Source organism: Podarcis melisellensis (assembly GCF_964234715.1).
Source record: "Podarcis melisellensis genome assembly, chromosome: 6".
Taxonomy (NCBI): Eukaryota; Metazoa; Chordata; class Lepidosauria; order Squamata; family Lacertidae; genus Podarcis; species Podarcis melisellensis.
In genome coordinates this window covers 44,246,033-44,263,667 of record NC_138538.1, presented here as the reverse complement: position 1 = coordinate 44,263,667, position 17,635 = coordinate 44,246,033, and the positions used below count along the sequence as shown (strand labels likewise).

Genomic DNA, 17,635 nt, shown 5'->3' with positions numbered 1-17,635 from the left:
AACCACATAATTTGACTTTGCAGAACCTGATGAATTCAAGTCTCTAGTCTTTATGCCTACAGAGAAAGCATTGCTATGTCCTTGTGCAGTTTACTACAGTAGTCAGATTGGATTTCAAAGGACAGAGTTTGGATTTTTTGAAAGCATGGGCAATGGGCTTTATGAAGGGGGGGGGTGGATTTGTAATGGAGAGGAATTGTTTCCAGCAAAAGTGAGCATTTCTGGCCTCAATCTTACTGCAGCAGTTTCATAAGAAACAGGAGATAGGAATGTTGTACTGGGCCTCAGCAGTCACCCTTTCCTTCTTTTCTCAACTCAAACCAGCTGGAAACAGCCAAGAAAGCGTATCACCTGGCATGCAAAGAGGAGAAGCTCGCCATGACCCGAGAAGCCAACAGCAAAGCTGAGCAGTCCATCACTCCAGATCAGCAAAAGAAGCTGCAAGACAAAGTGGAAAAATGCAAGCAGGATGTGCAAAAGGTAGGAGTGACCACCAAGGATATAGACAAATTGACACACATGGAAATTTCTCCCTTTGAACATCTGAGTAACGCAACCATCTTCCCATGTAGATAAAGGCGCAGACAAAAAAAAGTAACTAATGCACGCACAATGTTTTACAGTATGTGCATGCACACTCTTACACAAACATGAACAACCTTCTAATACATTCACTTCCTCATCCTTACACAAAAGGCCCTTTATCATCCTTGTCCCTCTGCATGCCTGCCCCCTCGTCTGTGGTGCTCACATCCATATTCTCTTATCGTTTTGTTCCTCTCATACAGCAGTTCACACCATTCTCACATGCATTCACTCATGTACATCCTACACATGCACTCCTTTTCTTGGTCACATGACCCAGGTGTAATTGACAGAGCGGTGTGGACTCATGCAAGTCTGCTTAGCTCCTGCTTGCCCTTTTTCCTCCCTGATCATCGACACTGCAACGTTCTCAGTAGCACCCAGGGATGGGGGAACCAGTAGAGCTGGGAAGAAGTCCATATTCCCAATGTGCCTTGGCTTTGAGGAAAGCTTTACATTTGCTTTGGTCCTCTGTAGCTGGCTTACAAAATTTTCCCCTGCTAAGACAGGAGAAGCCTGCAGCAACGGGCAAGATCATTGGGTTCTCTTCACCAACAATTCACTTTGTACCTCGCTGTTGCTTTTATGGCTCTAAGGCAGTGAAAAATAGCGTGGGCATGATATCTCCTTCCCTGTGCAGCATCTGCCAGTCTCTCTCCTGCCTCTCCCCACTGCTGTGAAGTGAATCTGGTGACCTACTTGCTGCTACACAGGAGCTGGAAAAATAATTCCTCCATAATGCTTTACTGCCCCAGAGCTGGTAATGCAGTTCTGGGCACTGGGCAGGAGTCACCTAACGAACCCCATCAGCAGCCTTCCTTGCCTCTCCATCTTGCTGTATCCCCTAAAATTGGCTCGGGGGAGTCAGGAGAACCACCAGAACAGCATGGATGGGGGATTGTTCCATTGCTTCCTTGATATCAACTGTCTTTGGTTTCTTTCATGTTTCTGAAACATATACGCTAACTGAACCTCTTTATCAGGTCTCGATACAAGTTCATGCGTGGCTCTTGAGCAATCCATAGTGAACAAGGGACTTCTGTTCCCATCCATTTCTGTAATGAGCTTCATCAACAACATCTATTCTTTTCTGCAGCAATGCCACAGAGCCTTCCAGAAGTCTTCTCTATAGATGACTTAATTTAATTTTAATTCAGCGCTGCTCTGAAATAAGCCTAGGCAGTCAAAACCTTACATGGTGTAGGTCAGTGTTACTATATTGAAAACAGTGGAACTAGACATGTTTAAGCACACTGAATATCCAGCCCAGAAAGCCTGCCTAGACAGGTCTTGCTGTGGGAACAGGGTGCCGTTCTCAGTAACTGGATCTTAATCTGAGTCCCCCTTTTGTGTCCACAGACCCAGGAGAAGTATGAAAAGGTGGTGGATGAGCTTAGTAAGTGTACCCCACAGTACATGGAAAGTATGGAGCAGGTCTTTGAGCAATGCCAGCAATTCGAAGAGAAGAGACTCATCTTCCTGAAGGAGGTGCTGTTGGACATCAAGCGGCACCTGAACCTGGCAGAGAACAACAGGTATCATATTTCCCCGAGGTTGCTTCCAGGCAACCTGTTTATTGAGCATTCATCCTCATTTGCTTGCACAAGGTTTACTGGGAGGTTAGACAGTGTTGTCTATTTATTGTGCATTCATTCTGATGTACTTGTGGAGAGATTATATGACATTGCAGCAAGCAATGGTCGCTCCACACTTTCCATTGTGTATTTCTGTCACTTTCCTTATCACAAAAAGTCTGATATTGAGGGGGAAACAGATTTCTTGTGCAAGAGCATCAAATCAACTTTTAACTGGGTAACATGAATTTGCCAGAATGCGGTTGAATCCCACCTGAAAATAGCAGCAATCTGAAAGTGCCCCAAAACTCTGAAACAGCCCTGTAGAAAATGCCCCCATGATTTATGTGAAAGGGATAGTCCTTGAGTGAGCACTTGGAGTTTCTTCCCAGCCTTGTCAACTTCCCTTTTATTCAACTGTGCATCTGTATGGGTGCATCTCCTGCACCCAAATCAGCATTTTAGCATCATATGGGAACAATGGGGGAAATTTCTCTTAAGAAAACACAGCACACAAGTGTCACACACTGGCATTGCACCTTGGACAGTCTACACTGGCTCCACTTTCATCTCTGGTTACCATACAGACTGTTCCATGACGAGATCAGTAGTTGCTGGGGTGGGGGAAGTTCTCATTTGCTAGCAGTCTCAAGCAGAGGCTAGTCAGCCATCTCTTGTAGATGCTGTAGCTCCTGCATCAAAGGAGCTGCTCAAGATCAGGGATTAGAGCCCTTTGTGAAAGTAATGTTTGAAGCAGCTTACACTTCTCCTTTAAATAAATGCGTCTCTCTCTCACACACCCGCTTCTTTCTACTTACTTACAGGAGAAGCTCAAACTGATTCAAACAGCACTTCTGCAAAGCACTTTTAGAGAGTTCTTGTGGTCCTATTTCAGACTCTGGAGGCTGAAACAGGAACATGGGACTGTCTTAAAGTCCTTTGGAAAAGGAGGCACGTAAAGGAGAAGGAGGCAGCTGTTTCAAACAGTGTTTTTGCAGGCTGAAATAGGAGCATGGAGGCTGTCTTAAAGCCTTTTGCAAAATAATTTTGCACACCAGTCTTTCTTTCTAGATTTTTTTTTAAATTCTCTAGATATTTACAGGTGTCCCACAGGCCTTACAATGTGAGACCCTCTAGAACACTGCCTGCAGTCAGCTGAAGTTGTAGAGTTGTTAAAACAGAGAATGTTGGATTTTAAAAAATGCCTGAAATGAAGCATTTAACTCTTAAAAACATTCGCTGCTGCTGTGCTTTAGCACACAAAAAATCTAGAGCTCTTAAATGTTCTGCATGCAGCAGTTTGGAGAGCCTCACTTCTTGAGGGCCTAGTGAAACAGAGATTTATAGGAAAGCAGAACAGAAAAACGCAGAAATAAGGTGACAGAGAAATGCAATTCCAGGCCTTTGGAAGGACTTGGGGAGGTTATTAATACTTCAACCTGGGGGGGGGGGAGTCCCCTAAAAGAATAATCCCAATTCCCCTTGTTATTCAGCCTCCTCACAGAGCTGATGCACACCCCTGTCTAACACCAATCTCAACCTGCTGCACATGTAGATCCAGCCATAGAAGGAAGCTGAAGAGAGAAGTGTTGCCATTCTCATTAACAAGCTTCTAGTATATCTGTCAGGACAGCAAGGGGACATTCAGTGGCAGAAGCAAATTAATTCACAATCCCCAAACAGCCAGTGCAATGTCTGAGCAGATGTGTGCTACGTTAGCAGCAGCAGTGTTTATTTTTCAAGTACCAGAAGCATGCCTGGTTATTTTATACATATACACAAAATTTGAACTGAATAATTGTGGGGGAGTTGGGTAATGTGTAATTTAGTAAATTCTCCATCCACAGTTGGGGAATATGTACGTGTGTGTGTGTGTGTGTGTGTGTGTGTGTGTGTGTGTGAGTGTGTGAAAGAGATCTCAGACTGCCTTTTTTAAAAAACAAAAACATTTGATATATTATAGATATTGTTTGGAGCTGAGGCCTCCAAGGCTAGGAGAGATGGCTCTCAGTATCCCAAAATCTGTAACTGCAGATGAGATGACAGTGAGTGTGTGTGTTACTGTGCAAGCTTGGAGCCTACCAAATGGTGGCTGTGGGTTTCAAATCTTGAGAGCCACCCTAAACTAGGAGGAGGCCTACTGGAGCTCATAAAAACATTGGGATATTTTTCCTTTCAGAAATTCTATACAGTGGTACCTCAGTTTACGAACTTAATCCGTTCTAGAGGTCCGTTCTTATACTGAAACCGTTCTTAAACCAAGGCACGGTTTCCCTAATGAGGCCTCCCACCGCCGGTGCCCTTCCACCGTTCAGATTCCATTCTTAGACCGAGGTAAAGTTCACAAACCGGGACACTACTTCCGGTTTTGCAGAGTTTGTAAACCGAATAGTTCTTAATCAGGGCTGTTCTTAAACCAAGGTACCACCCGCACCCAGCAACAAGCTCCAAAAGTTCTCCCTGCTGTAGGAGCTGTAGCTGGAAATCTAAGAGGGATGAAAGCTTGAGCCAGTTTCTATGGACTGTCTAAATAATTTTCGTAAGTGCAAAAGTATGTTTCTATCTGCATCTTGTGTAGATTGGATAGATTGGTATATGTGAGGTAGTGGACAAAATGCCTATCATAAGACCACTGCAAGGAAAAAGTTGGTTTGGATTGCACAATCCTGAAACTAATCAGAGTGCAAAAGGTCATAAATGTGTCAGAAACAAAATTGATTGATTGATTGAAAAAACTTCTACACCGCTTAATAATTCAGAATTTCGAAGCAGTACACAAAAATATAAAATCATATATGGAGTAATACAGTTTTTTCCATCTCCACAATGGCCAACATAATATACCAACCACTATCAATGATAATGATAATGATTATTATTGATTTATTATTTATACCCCACCCATCTGGGTGGGTTTCCCCAGCTACTCTGGGTGGCTATAATAATAATAATAATAATAATAATAATAATAATAATAATAATGTGATAAAACATCAAACATTAAAAACTTTCCTAAACAGAGACTACTTGGGTGAACAGGAAAGACTTCGGAATCTGCCAAAAACATATAGCAGTGATATGATACACCCAGAGGATAGCTCCTCAACGACAGTAGGAATAAGCCCCAAATAAAGAAGGTATCCCAAATAAAAATGAGCCATCATTGCTTGAAGGTGAAGAACCTGAAAGCTGGATCACATGATCTCTCTGAAATTCCACAGAGGTATTCTGCGAAAAGGAAGGATTGCCCATTCCCTGATGTCCTCCTAGCTGCAAAGTAAAATGAAGGGACTGTGAGCGAATCATAGCTTAAGGCCTCCCACTTTGATACCTTCCAGTAACTTCCCCATTCATTACTACTAAGGAAAATGGACTGTCCTTAGTGATAGATATTTTACAATCTTACTTAAACAGCCAGATTTTTTTGTAAGGATGCTCAGACACCTCTATAATGGAATCACAGATGGCATAGCTGCAAAGTCACACTGCCATCCTCCTTGCACTTCAAAGCCAGTGCTGGTCCAATTTATGTGTGCTGCTGGCGCCCCCTTGTGCTTAATTAGAACAATCTGAGTGCTCAGATTTCCTTGGTTATAGATGATGAGCTCAAGAGGCTGCCTTAGCTCAACGTGGACTACACGAGCTAGCAGCAACTCTCCAGGGTTTCACAGATAGAGAGCAGCCTTTCCTAGCCGTATCTTAAGATGCTAAGGATTGGACTTGGGAGCTTTTGTATGAAAAAGCCACTGCTTTTGCCACACTACTCATGCCCAGTATTGAGAGGTGTGTTTGCTTGTATGTCTGTTTGAAACAAGCAGCTATGCTAAGGTGTACCGTGAGCTGGAGCAGACCATCCGCGCAGCCGATGCACAAGAAGACCTACGGTGGTTCCGCAACACTAGTGGCCCAGGAATGCCCATGAACTGGCCTCAGGTAGAGGTAAGAAACTGTCCTCTTAAGCCGAAACCAGGGGTGGCTGCAATTCTGTAGTTCAGTATAATCTACACCAGGGTTTCCCAAACTCTAGCTGTTTTGGGGCTGCAATTCCCATCATCCCTGACCAGTGGTCCTGCTAGCTAGGGATGATGGGAGTTGTAGTCCAACAACAGCTGGAGACCCAAGTTTGGGAAACCTTGGTCTACACTGACTAGAAGAGTCTTTCTGGGATTTCAAACAGAGTTGTCTCCCATGCCTACCTGGAGATGCAGCTTATTGAACTTGGGACCTTCTGCATGCAAACAGGTTCTCTACCACTGAGCTGTGACCCTTCGCTTTATGTCAGGTAGGCTGTAGCCTGCAGATTCAACAGCTGCTAGCCTCAGTGGGTCTCTTGAGCTTTGATATTCAGAGAAGCAATTTGCCACCGAATGCTAGCTGCTGAGGAGCAAGAGCAGGAGAAGACTACTGCCTACGTGGCCTGTTTTTGGGGTTCCCAGAGGCACCCAGTGGGCCACTGTGGCAGAAAGGAAGGCAAGATGAAATAGGCCTTTGGTCTGATCCAGCAGGGCTCTTATGATTAGAACTGGGGGTTAGGAGAGCAGTGCAACACTGTTAAGAATTCAATGGTACATTTCCTTGGCTGCAGGAGTGGAACCCAGATGCAGCAGCACAACCAGTAGCAAGGAAAGAGAAACCTCCCAAAAAGAATGAAACAAGCAACGCATCCAATGCCAGTGGGGGTGGGGAGGCAGCAGCACAAGCTGGAGACCGTGGCAGGTGAGTATGCCAAGAATCCTGGAAACGGGAGGCCATAGAGTGCCATTGTGCTTAGCCATCTCCAGGGCTTTGTGCTATAGTATCGGTTCTCATGGTGCCCTGTTGCATTGCCAGCGTGAGCAGCTATGAACGTAGCCAAGCCTACGCTGCCGAGTGGTCAGACGATGAGGGCGGCAACACCTACAACTCCAGTGAAGCCAATGGTGGTGCCAACTCCTTTGAGGAAGAGCCAGCTGCGAAAGGCGTGCGTGTACGAGCTCTGTATGACTATGACGGGCAGGAGCAGGACGAGCTGAGTTTCAAAGCAGGTATGTCTTAAGATTTGCTAAGTGGTGATGGCTGAGATGAACAGATGACAGATTGCTGCCTGGGCTAGTGCTGTCTCACGGATACTGGCCACAACCTCCTTGTTGTCTATGCTCTGGTAGCCTCAAGGTTAGATTACTGCAATGCGTTATACGTAGGGCTGCCTCAGAAGACTGTTCAGAAACTTCAGCTATTGCAGAATTTAGTGACCAGGTTGCTCACTGAACAAGACAGGTTGAGCATATTACACCTGGTCCAACTGTACTGGCTACCAATTAGTTTCCAGGCCCAATTCAAAATTCTGGTTTTGACCTATAAAGCCTTAAACGGCTCAGGGCCTCCTCTTTCCATATGAACCTACCTGGACCCTGAGATCGTCTTCTGAAGCCCTCTTTCATGTGCCTCCTCCTTGAGAGGTTCAGAGGGTGACAACACAAGAACGGGTCTTCTCTGCAGTGGATCCCCATCTGTGGAATGCTCTCCCCAGGGAAGTTCACCTGGCTCCTCCATTATACACCTTTAAGCACCATGCAAAACCCTTCCTCTTTATTCTGTTTTTTTATATATATATAGTTATTTTATCCTGTGAACCGCCCTGAGATGTGCAGGTATAGGGTGGTATGCAAATTTAATTGATGATGGTGGTGGTGAAAACATCATAGTTGTTCCTGCAGCTTGTACATATGTCCTCTCAGAGGTGCTGCCAGGTTTGGGAGGACTCCAGACAAGACACTTTCTGTAGGGTCCCCATTTCCCCGACCTTTCATACCACCACCTGTTACCTTGGCCTCCCCTCCCTCTCTGCCACTGCTGTTCCCTTTTTTGTGCTTGGTGAGTGGTGCCATTTGCACCTAATATTTTAATGTAAAACAGCCTTGGGAGACTGAGGGCTTTATCCACACTACCTTTTATGCTGCGCTTCCTAGGCACGGGTCCAGGATTTCTAGGTCTGTGTCTCAGTGGGGGGGGGGGGTGCGTGCGCACGTGCACACGTGTCTGCCCCACTGCTTTCCCCAGGAAAACTTGCTGTCAACCCTGAATTGGAACAAATGGCAATTGGGTTTTCCATGGATTGCAGTTTGTTCCAATTCAGCATTAAAACACAAGTTTTCCCAGCGAAAGTGGTGAGACAAAAAAACAAAACAACCCGCTCTAACACAGACCTAGAAATCCTGGACCTGTGCATAGAAAGCACAACACAAAACAAAATGTGGATGTGCTCTGAGAATTTGAGGATAGCAGAAGGAAGGGGACCTTTAGGCTCCGCCCACCCACAAACCTTTTTCCTGCTCGAAATCATGCAGCCCATTGTTTCTCCCTGCACAGAATTGCACAAGGTTAAATATATGCTGAAAGTAGCTGAGGTGAGAGATTTGGAGCAGAAAAGTGGACGGTTGGGAAAGCACCCCCGTCCTTTGGTGTCATTTGCCCCTTACTGCGATAAATTGACAAGGAGCCGCCAATTTCAAATTTGTTCTTCTCCTTCTTCTAGGTGATGAATTAACCAAATTAGGTGAAGAAGACGAACAAGGCTGGTGCAAAGGGCGTCTGGACAACGGGCAACTGGGTCTTTATCCAGCTAACTACGTGGAGTCTATCTAGTTTTATCGTGTTCTCACTGCTGTCAGAAAAACAAACCAACCCGCTGTCATCGCCTATCTCTCTATTCCAGCCAAGTAGCCATCTTGCCGTCCCGTCACCCACGCAGCACAGTTAGAAATATCCAAACATATTTTCCGACCGATCTTATTTTTTTAATAGACATTTCTGAAGAGTATTTTGTGATCGCTTTAATCTTTTTATTTTCTTCCTTTCTGTTTGAGATAATGAGATACGAAAAGGTTGACACTGTCTCTGGAGGGCTTCCTTAATAAGTGAAAGTCAGGACCTCAAGTCCTTAAAACCTGACCAACAAGGCTTCTGATTGGTTGGTTTTTAAGGTTAATGTATTTGTGATCTACCCTGCAATTGGCCTGAGAAATTCTGAAATGCTGGGGCCATTAAATCCACTTCACCCTCTCTGAATAGATTGAACAAGTAAAAAATAAGGAGGATTTGTTATTTGATTTGTTATTCCTATCCATTTCCCTTCTGCATTTTCTTTCTTGCCTATTCCCATTTTGAAAAGCAACAAGACAGCTACTCTTTGTCTTCTGCAAAGAGCCTCAGTCAGTGTTCTTGCACAGTAATATTCTACTAGTCAACTGATCATCCTGAGCCATTGCATTAGCTGAAGTTATTGTATGCATATGCTATTTAAATCAAAGGGTTCGCCACGCAGAGCCCCAAGATCCCATTTCCCCCATATATTTGGAGCATGATCAGGCTTCCCCTTCTGCTGACTGGAGACATACTGAAACTTTGAGCTCAAGATGGACACCCTATGCAAATAATTCAGGTGTACCTCACTTGCTCCTTTCTCCCAGTTTCTTTTGCAGAACGTGGGCTCCATTATTGGGAACCTGATCAGTTAGTGGTGGAGCAAATGCATCCCTTTAATTCAAAAACAACACAGATTTCTGTGCTGCTTCCATTCTGAGAGGTATCTATTGAAGCAGGAAAAACAATAAGATGCAAACCTGTGAAAGCTAATTTAGGCTGCCTGCATAATCAGACAGACCACCAGGCACTCTTTGAAAGATAAATTCATTGTTGTGATATGGTCCGAAAACCTTGTTTGAAAGTGGTGATTTGCCACAGTTTTCATTCTTAAACAAGATTGCCCATTCAGTTGCTACAGGATGCCTTTGGAAACATATAGTTGATTGGAATCCAAGCCTTTAGCTATGGAGAATATATCAACAACTGCCTGGATGTTGACTGGAAATTTAATAGTGTGAACATGGTTAAGTTCGCCAAAGTGAGGTGGGAGGCTGCATCTCTGTATCAACTGGGGTGGGAAAACCTATGTAATTTATGATTAAGGAAACAGGAAGTTGTCAGTGTGATGTCATGCAACATATGACGTAGAAGGCATTCAGTAGATGAGATGTGTGGCTAGTAATAGATGCCAGCGCTGATGCCAGGAAGAAGTATCCTTAAAGTATTGGAAATTCCAGTTGGATTTCTGTGCACATTGTGATATTAGCAGCAATTGTGTCTAATTTTGTGTATTGATTTTGAACAGTTTGGAGCCATGGAAGCAGTCAGCTGACCCAAGGATAGCAGAAAATATAACTGAGACTGCTGAGAAAAGTTTGTTCTAAAGTGAGGTGCTTTGTCCCTTTTTCAGGCAGTATAAGAAGACTGCTAAAAGGAATATTTGTGATTGAATCCCTCATAAAGCGCCAAATCCATGTTGAAGCCCCGTCCTGTTTGGAAAAAGTATGCATTCCACAGAAGTGGAAGGAAGGAGTTTGAGGGCTGGCCAGGATGTGTCAGCTGAAGTTCTGTGTTTCCTTCCTGGGCCTTGAAGTTAGCACTTCAGCTCTTTGAGCTGAGGACAGTATGAATGGATGCCTAGAGTTTAGATTAAATGTAATCCCAAACACTTAAAGGTCCACGTTAGCAGTGAAAGTGTGTTTGGTTTGCTTCAGCCTCCAGAAGTATTCTGTGTTCATACTGGAAATGAGAAATTATTTGGTTGGGATAGCTATGTCCTCATAGATTAAGGAAACTGGTAAGAAGTTAGCATGCTCCTAGATCAGGGGTGGAGAACGTGAGACCCAATTACCAAACCTTCCAGGCCTCTCCTCTCTGTCTGTCCCTCAGAACTCTCCTCAGGCCAAACACCCTCCCTGGCCCTGCTTTTCACTTGAGTAGTTTTCCCTGGCTGGAGTGTGCTCTTGAATTCCGATAGTGTCTCCTGCTTATCAATATGGAGAATAAAATTGGTGTGCATAGAAACTAGCCTACTGTACAAAGGTAAACTCTACATTTGTCACGCCGCCCACTTTTACCTGTGACATGCGGCCCTTGGAAAGTTGTCCAGAAAGAATGCAGACTTCAGACCCGAACAGTTTCCCCACCTGCGTTCTAGATCAAAGGGAAGTGACATTTCCCTACCTTTCCCCATCCAAATCCTTCACAGTTGGCACAAGAGAACCACCTATCTAGAGCTGAAGAAGCTATCATAGGAAAAATTAGCATAGGATGACAGCTTCTTTCAGTCATCGCTCTGTTTGGCCAAAGATATCATTGAACTGGGATCTAAACTTGTTTATGATTCAGGAACCCTTCTGTGCCAGTAAATGAGGATCCTTCATTATTTTTAAGTTCTCTAGCGTACTTAATAAGTTGAATCTTCTAGCAAGCCTTTGTCCTGTCTGTGAACATGAGTTTGAGCCCTACAAGGATCACTAAAGAAACAATATATTTTGTACCACCTAGATATTGGTTAACTGACTTTGGATGTATCCCTGCAAGCATGGGTGAGGCCACCATTTTTCTATAGGTGATTTGGTGTAAAATTCATCAATAGAAAGTCACATAGTAGATTCAAGCATTTCAGTGGAAATGTCTCCAATCAGAGTAACTAATTTCTGGTATTCAATGGGGAAAAAATATTGGATGGAAGATACTTTTTGTTAATTACAACATTATTGTGAACCACCCTGACATCTTTTGATGAAGGGTGGTACATAAATCAAGTAATAATACTTATGTTTCTTTATGCACTAAATGCTGACCTGAATCCACCATTCCCATATGAAGGATGAAGAAGCAAATACCAGTTGGCTCCCTCCAGTGTAATCATTCCATGAATGGAAAGATTTTTTGTACATGGAAAGAAAGTTACACACAGAGGAGTCCTTCTGCAAACAGAGCTATTCACAAAGTGATTGTGTGTGGTGCAATATAAATAGGGAGTCGATATGTTAAACATAATTACAACATCTGCTCTAAAGGGAAGCAAAATTGTTGCTGGTGACATTTGTGGAAAAGTAGAATTAGATGAAATTAAGGGGTGGGAGCAAATTTAATTTGATTATCTTTAAGAATATTTTTGTCCAAAAAAACTTACATGTAAAGACATTCCTTCAAATCTGTTTACTCACAAATTATTCAGTTGTTGATTTTTTTAAATAGCTCCGGTCAGATAGGCTTTTAAGAAGTTGTGTTTTCTTCTCCAAAAGTTAGGAAGCTGAAATAATCACAATTTATTTCTGTATTCTTATCTTCTCAGGCTTCCTTACCTTGGGAAAATCCTTGCCCTTTACTCAAATACATGGGTTCCTTGCAGCCTTTTTTTTCCATCCGAGAAACTAGAACATCTAATGATAAGGTAGATTAGAGGGAAGTCTCAGCAGTTCTTTTCTCAATTTCTCTTCTCCATGGTAGCACAGTGTACATGGTGCATATCATCAATGCTGCACATCACCTGGGCTTGACCCATCTTTGGTTGACATATTTCAAACCAATGGAATCTGATGATTCCATCATCCAGCTACCTCCCATTGCCTAATTTGTTCATTTCGCATATCTCACCTCAGAGTGCTCTGCTTCTGTTTGCCAGAAGGCTTCTTGTTTCATGTCTGCTTATAGTACACTTTTATTAACATTCCTCTTCCAAAGTGTCCTCGTCTACATTGGATTCATCCAGCTGGGGACCCACAGATGCTTATGGCTATTGTAGCTTAGCTAGTCTATATATGAGTCTTCAAATCTTTCCTTGAATGCCCCCAGTCATCCCCTCCCCCAAGTTTCTTTCTATAGAGCCGCCATCCTTCCTCCTCCACTGCAACCTGTATATCTTACAAATTATTGGAGCCAGTGAACCAAGTGTTGTTTCTGAACAAAACATGCTGCATACTGGATAACATAGACAATATTTTTCCGACCTTCAACTTTTGTTTTGTTTTGTTAGGTTAAGAAAAACTTTGAGGAATGCTGTTGTCTCAGCAATGCACCTGTTTTTTTTTGTACATTGATTGTGTAATTTAAAACAAAAAGGTATATATATATATAATAAATATATATATATATATTGTGACTGTATTACTGTGTATACAAAAATGATAACTGATCTATGTAAATGTTATATGGATTTTAATTCTTGTTTGATTCTCGTACTCTTTAACATCTCCTGATGTAGATGTAGCCGTCATGTTTACAAGATGAGCTTCATGCTGAGGTTGATCAGGTCACGGGGGTGGAAGGTGAACAAGGAGTAGTTCTGACTCCTAGATTAGTGACTAGCTGATGCTGCACTTCCAACTTAAATTAGATTTCTCTCCAAGTTCAAACTACTCAAGACTTAATTTGAACTCCAGCCCAAGCCTGTTACTAAGAGCAAGCCACTGACTTGCACCCCATCTGACAGCTGGATAATATGGCTCAAGGTTTGACAAAGTCCTGCTTTCTTTTTGTTATGCTCAGAAAGTTCTGAATATACCCCATTCTTGTTCCAACAGGTAAAGCTGATCTTTGGTGAGGGTAGCAGCAGTTTTCACATAAGGCACTATTCCCTAAGTTGTCTCACTCTGCATAGAAAGCATTGCATTTGGACTTCCTTGACTGTTGAGCGGGAGTCAGAAGATGCATATGGGGAAAACCAATGGATGTGCTTTGCTAATGGTAGAGGATGAGGAAGAGTTAATGAAAGCCTTGATTCTGGCGCGAGTTAAGCCTCTGCTGCCACATCCCTGCACCATCACCCCCAAGGTATCAAAAATTAATGCTAGCATGACCTAGGAGCCCTCACCCCAGTTCTTAGAGAGAAGAAAGCAGAGATTTGCTTGTTAAGAGAGCCATTTACTGACATTGGAAGGGCTGATTCTCATGCCCATCTCTGGAATGGTAGCTGTACTGGTTCCGAGGCCGTCAGTGGCACACATAGAGGCAGATGGATAAAGGCAGGCACATGCAGAATTCTCTGTGCATTAACTTTTAGCATGCCAACCTCTTGGGAGTAGCTTTTTCAGCACTTTCAACAGCACCCTAAAAGTCAATGCAATTCTTTCCAAACCCTTAGCCTTCACATGCCTACCTCCATGTAATGAAACGAGATGCCCGAATCACAGTCTGCCTAGTGGCTACCCTCCTGGAAGTGCTCTTGAGAATCAGCAGTAAGGTTCCTGTAATTGTTGTGTGGGCCAAGGGCCACATAGTGAATGCTGGATCCAAAGAAAAGCTATGGTCCCTTTGTCTACTCCAGGGGTTGTCAACCTGGTCCCTACTGCCCGCCAGTGACATTTCAGGATTCTAGGTGGGTAGTAGGGGGTTCTATGGCACAAGCTGACTTCCATCGAGCACTGGTGGGTGGTAAGGAAATTTTACCATCAAGAAAGATGCATTAGTGGGTGGTAGGTATAAAAAGGTTGACTATCCCTGGTCTACTCCTTCTGATTAAAGCCCTGGGGGACTGGGGGAGATTGTTACTGTCAGCAAAGCTACATACTAACAGATGGAGAGTAATGTATCTGTGTCATGCCAGTCTGCCTCCTCTTCCATAAAGAGCAAAAACTATACTTAAGAAAAACAATAATAAAAGGATTATTTTATTCATGCACAGTGTGTTTAGCTTTGTTGCTGTTGGCAGAGATTCTAGGGAGGGATCAGGTTTTATGACACAGGAAACGGAAACTCAACATGGGTTGACAACATGCAACAGAAAATAGTGCTCCTGTGCCTTTAACAGATACCTCTAGCAGGAATTCAGCAGGTGCAGTTGTGTTCCTCAGGTGCTGTAGTGATGGGCAAAACTGTATCTGCTGTTAAAGGTACAGGAGCCCTTTATCACATGCGGATTTCACAGCTGCATTAACTGACAGAGCACATTAGGCAATCTGAGTTGTTTTTAACTTTTTATTTTTTGAGCACTTATCTTCCAGGAAGCAACTATTCCCTAGTGATGTCTTTCCTCAGTCCTGTGCTACAGCCAGGTATTTACACTCCCAAGAGGTACTGTACGTCCTTAGGACCCATAGTGTGCATATGAATAGATGCATATCCTCAAGAAGCAACAATCCCCTTGCACACTCTAATATAAATTTCTCATCACCACCAACTTCTTCTGCTCGAAGCATCATAATTTATTGCAATGTGGGGAGGAAAGAAGGTGCTTTTTGTTATGCCACACAATAGCCACACAGTTCCATTTTCTTTAAGCATTTATCATAATTCCCTGCAGCTGTTTTATTTTCCAGGTGCTTGCTTGCTGTCTTCCTATTATGCACTGCAAGGATGTGGTTGACTCCCCCAATCTGTACATTTCCATTTTACAAACGGCAGCAGCATCTATATTCTATGCTTCCACTATAAAGAAATTAAGCGTGGCATTCAACTTACATGCAATTGGCCCATTGAAATGAATAAATATGGCAGTGTTCAATCCATTAATTTCAATGGGACTTCTCTGAATCAAACATAGTTGAATAATACCCAAAACGGGCACATTTGATTGTGTTTTTTTCTATAAAAGGATCCCACCTGCTAATCAAATATTAATGTTTCCACAAACCAAGGAAAAAGCAGTTGCCATAACAGCTATTGGAAATTGGTTTTAAGTATGTATTTTTTATATGGGTTAGTAATTTCATAAGGACCTTTGTCTCTAAATTCTCCATTTAAGCTATGAGCTGTCAAGACACAGAAATGTAAAAGAAAATCACTTTGAACACAAATTAGTCAAAGGTTGAACAAACTGCACATTAAAGATCATAGGAGTAGCGGAAAGCTGCATCCTGGATTTTGCAAAGTAGGATTAAACAATTTGCAGAGACAAGAGAGTAGGGATGGGACTCTTACACTCATCCCCCAAAATGATTCTTTGACAAGCCCCATTAAAGGTAAAGGTAAAGGTACCCCTGCCCGTACGGGCCAGTCTTGACAGACTCTGGGGTTGTGCGCCCATCTCACTTAAGAGGCCAGGGGCCAGCGCTGTCCGGAGACACTTCCGGGTCACGTGGCCAGCGTGACAAAGCTGCATCTGGCGAGCCAGAGCCGCACACGGAAACGCCGTTTACCTTCCCGCTGGTAAGCGGTCCCTATTTATCTACTTGCACCTGGAGGTGCTTTCGAACTGCTAGGTTGGCAGGCGCTGGGACTGAGCAGTGGGAGCGCACCCCGCCGCAGGGATTCGAACCGCCGACCTTTCGATCGGCAAGTCCTAGGCACTGAGGCTTTAACCCACAGCGCCACCTGCGTCCCATGACAAGCCCCATTACTCACCTACTATTGTGTCTCAGCGACTGACAGTTGTGAGAGAGTCACTCAGCATCCTCGAGGGCCAACACATACTGACCTATGCTCCATAGTGAATTGAATTAACACGTCCTGTTCTGAAAACCTGAATATCAAACTGCGACAACTATATGAGGCCACTGCTAAAATGAAGACTTGTCCCCTCCACCCAAGCCCATGGAAAATTAAGGTGGGTTTGCTGTGTCTCAAACCCATGTGAAGAGAATTCTGTTAATGAAATGACTGGGCTAACTCTGAGATGAATTAGCAAGGGAGCAACTTGACCTTTTTAATTTCTGTCTGTTGTGCAGCTCTTAAAAGGCACAGGAGCCCCTCCAGAAAGGAGGATGACAACTGCAACAATTTGGTTAGGCAGTTTCAGATAACATTTGGCGAAGAATTGGTCTTGCACCTTGAGAAGGCACTTACCTTCAGATTCAAAGACTGTCTACACAAAGTAATAATTTGCACTAATATTCTGAACACACACACACACACACAAAGGTAATTTAAGCTACTATGCATTATTCAGTACAGTAAACAGATTCCCTTGTACCCATTCTGGCTATTTATTACACAAGTCTCAATGTTGTGCTTGTTCCATGGTATTAAGAGGAACTTCAGTCTTCTATTCTTTGGTTGCCCTGACAGATTTTTTTCAACAAGGTCTGGTGATTTTGCCAGGATGTCTGCAAGTAAAACAGAAGAACAGAAGGACCACACACATGCAACTATTCCCCCACATCCTCTCAATTTGCAGTGTGAGGTAAATAGTGTGCATGGCACATCCTTCTTTGCCTTGCTGTTGTCCATCCATCCGAGTTACAAAGTGCACACAGTTGGCTTAATTTGGCACAGGCAATTTTGCAGGCAGGGAACTGAGAGCATCTGAGTGACAAGAGAGTGATTCATGGAAAGCCACCCTGTGAGATTGGGAGGTGCTCTCTAATTCCTAGCATTAGCTACTGAACCGCAACAACAACAAAAACCCAGCATCATATTTTCAGAAAGTCAACAGCAAAGGCACTACGGCTTTGTCCGTTCTTGGGATGGTTGCCATCCCCCAGGGATCAGCATCACACCACCTTATATGATTGCCAGCAGCACCATGAGAGCCTAGTGGTGGCACTGCTTTTCTCAGATTTACCCAAATGCTAAGCCAATTGGCCCCTGTAAGCATGCAGGTGCCAGAGTGTTCTAGTCTTGGGTCAGCATGAGCTCTGCCAGAAAAGGACTGTACACGATCCTATTGTCTTTCCTCTCAAGCCAGGCTCATTCACACACTGAGAATGGGTGACTCTGTCCTTCTCCTAACAATACCTCAAACAGTC

The 17,635-nt window shown here is 43.6% G+C and overlaps 1 protein-coding gene across 4 annotated transcripts in view; it reads left to right on the top strand.

The window, feature by feature from the left end:
* Positions 1-14,629, top strand: part of PACSIN1 (protein kinase C and casein kinase substrate in neurons 1) — a 78,969-nt gene extending 64,340 nt beyond the window's left edge. For 3 of the 4 annotated variants that reach the window (XM_081915598.1, XM_081915597.1, XM_081915596.1), the window contains 6 exons: positions 325-480; positions 1,945-2,120; positions 5,975-6,098; positions 6,745-6,875; positions 6,990-7,183; positions 8,674-14,629. In XM_081915598.1, the coding sequence (XP_081771724.1) occupies positions 325-480; positions 1,945-2,120; positions 5,975-6,098; positions 6,745-6,875; positions 6,990-7,183; positions 8,674-8,783 (891 nt within the window). In that variant the 3' untranslated portion in view covers positions 8,784-14,629. The remainder of the gene's footprint in view (positions 1-324; positions 481-1,944; positions 2,121-5,974; positions 6,099-6,744; positions 6,876-6,989; positions 7,184-8,673) is intronic. The other variant, XM_081915599.1, reaches the window with a different exon arrangement.
* The last annotated feature ends 3,006 nt before the right edge of the window (positions 14,630-17,635 follow it).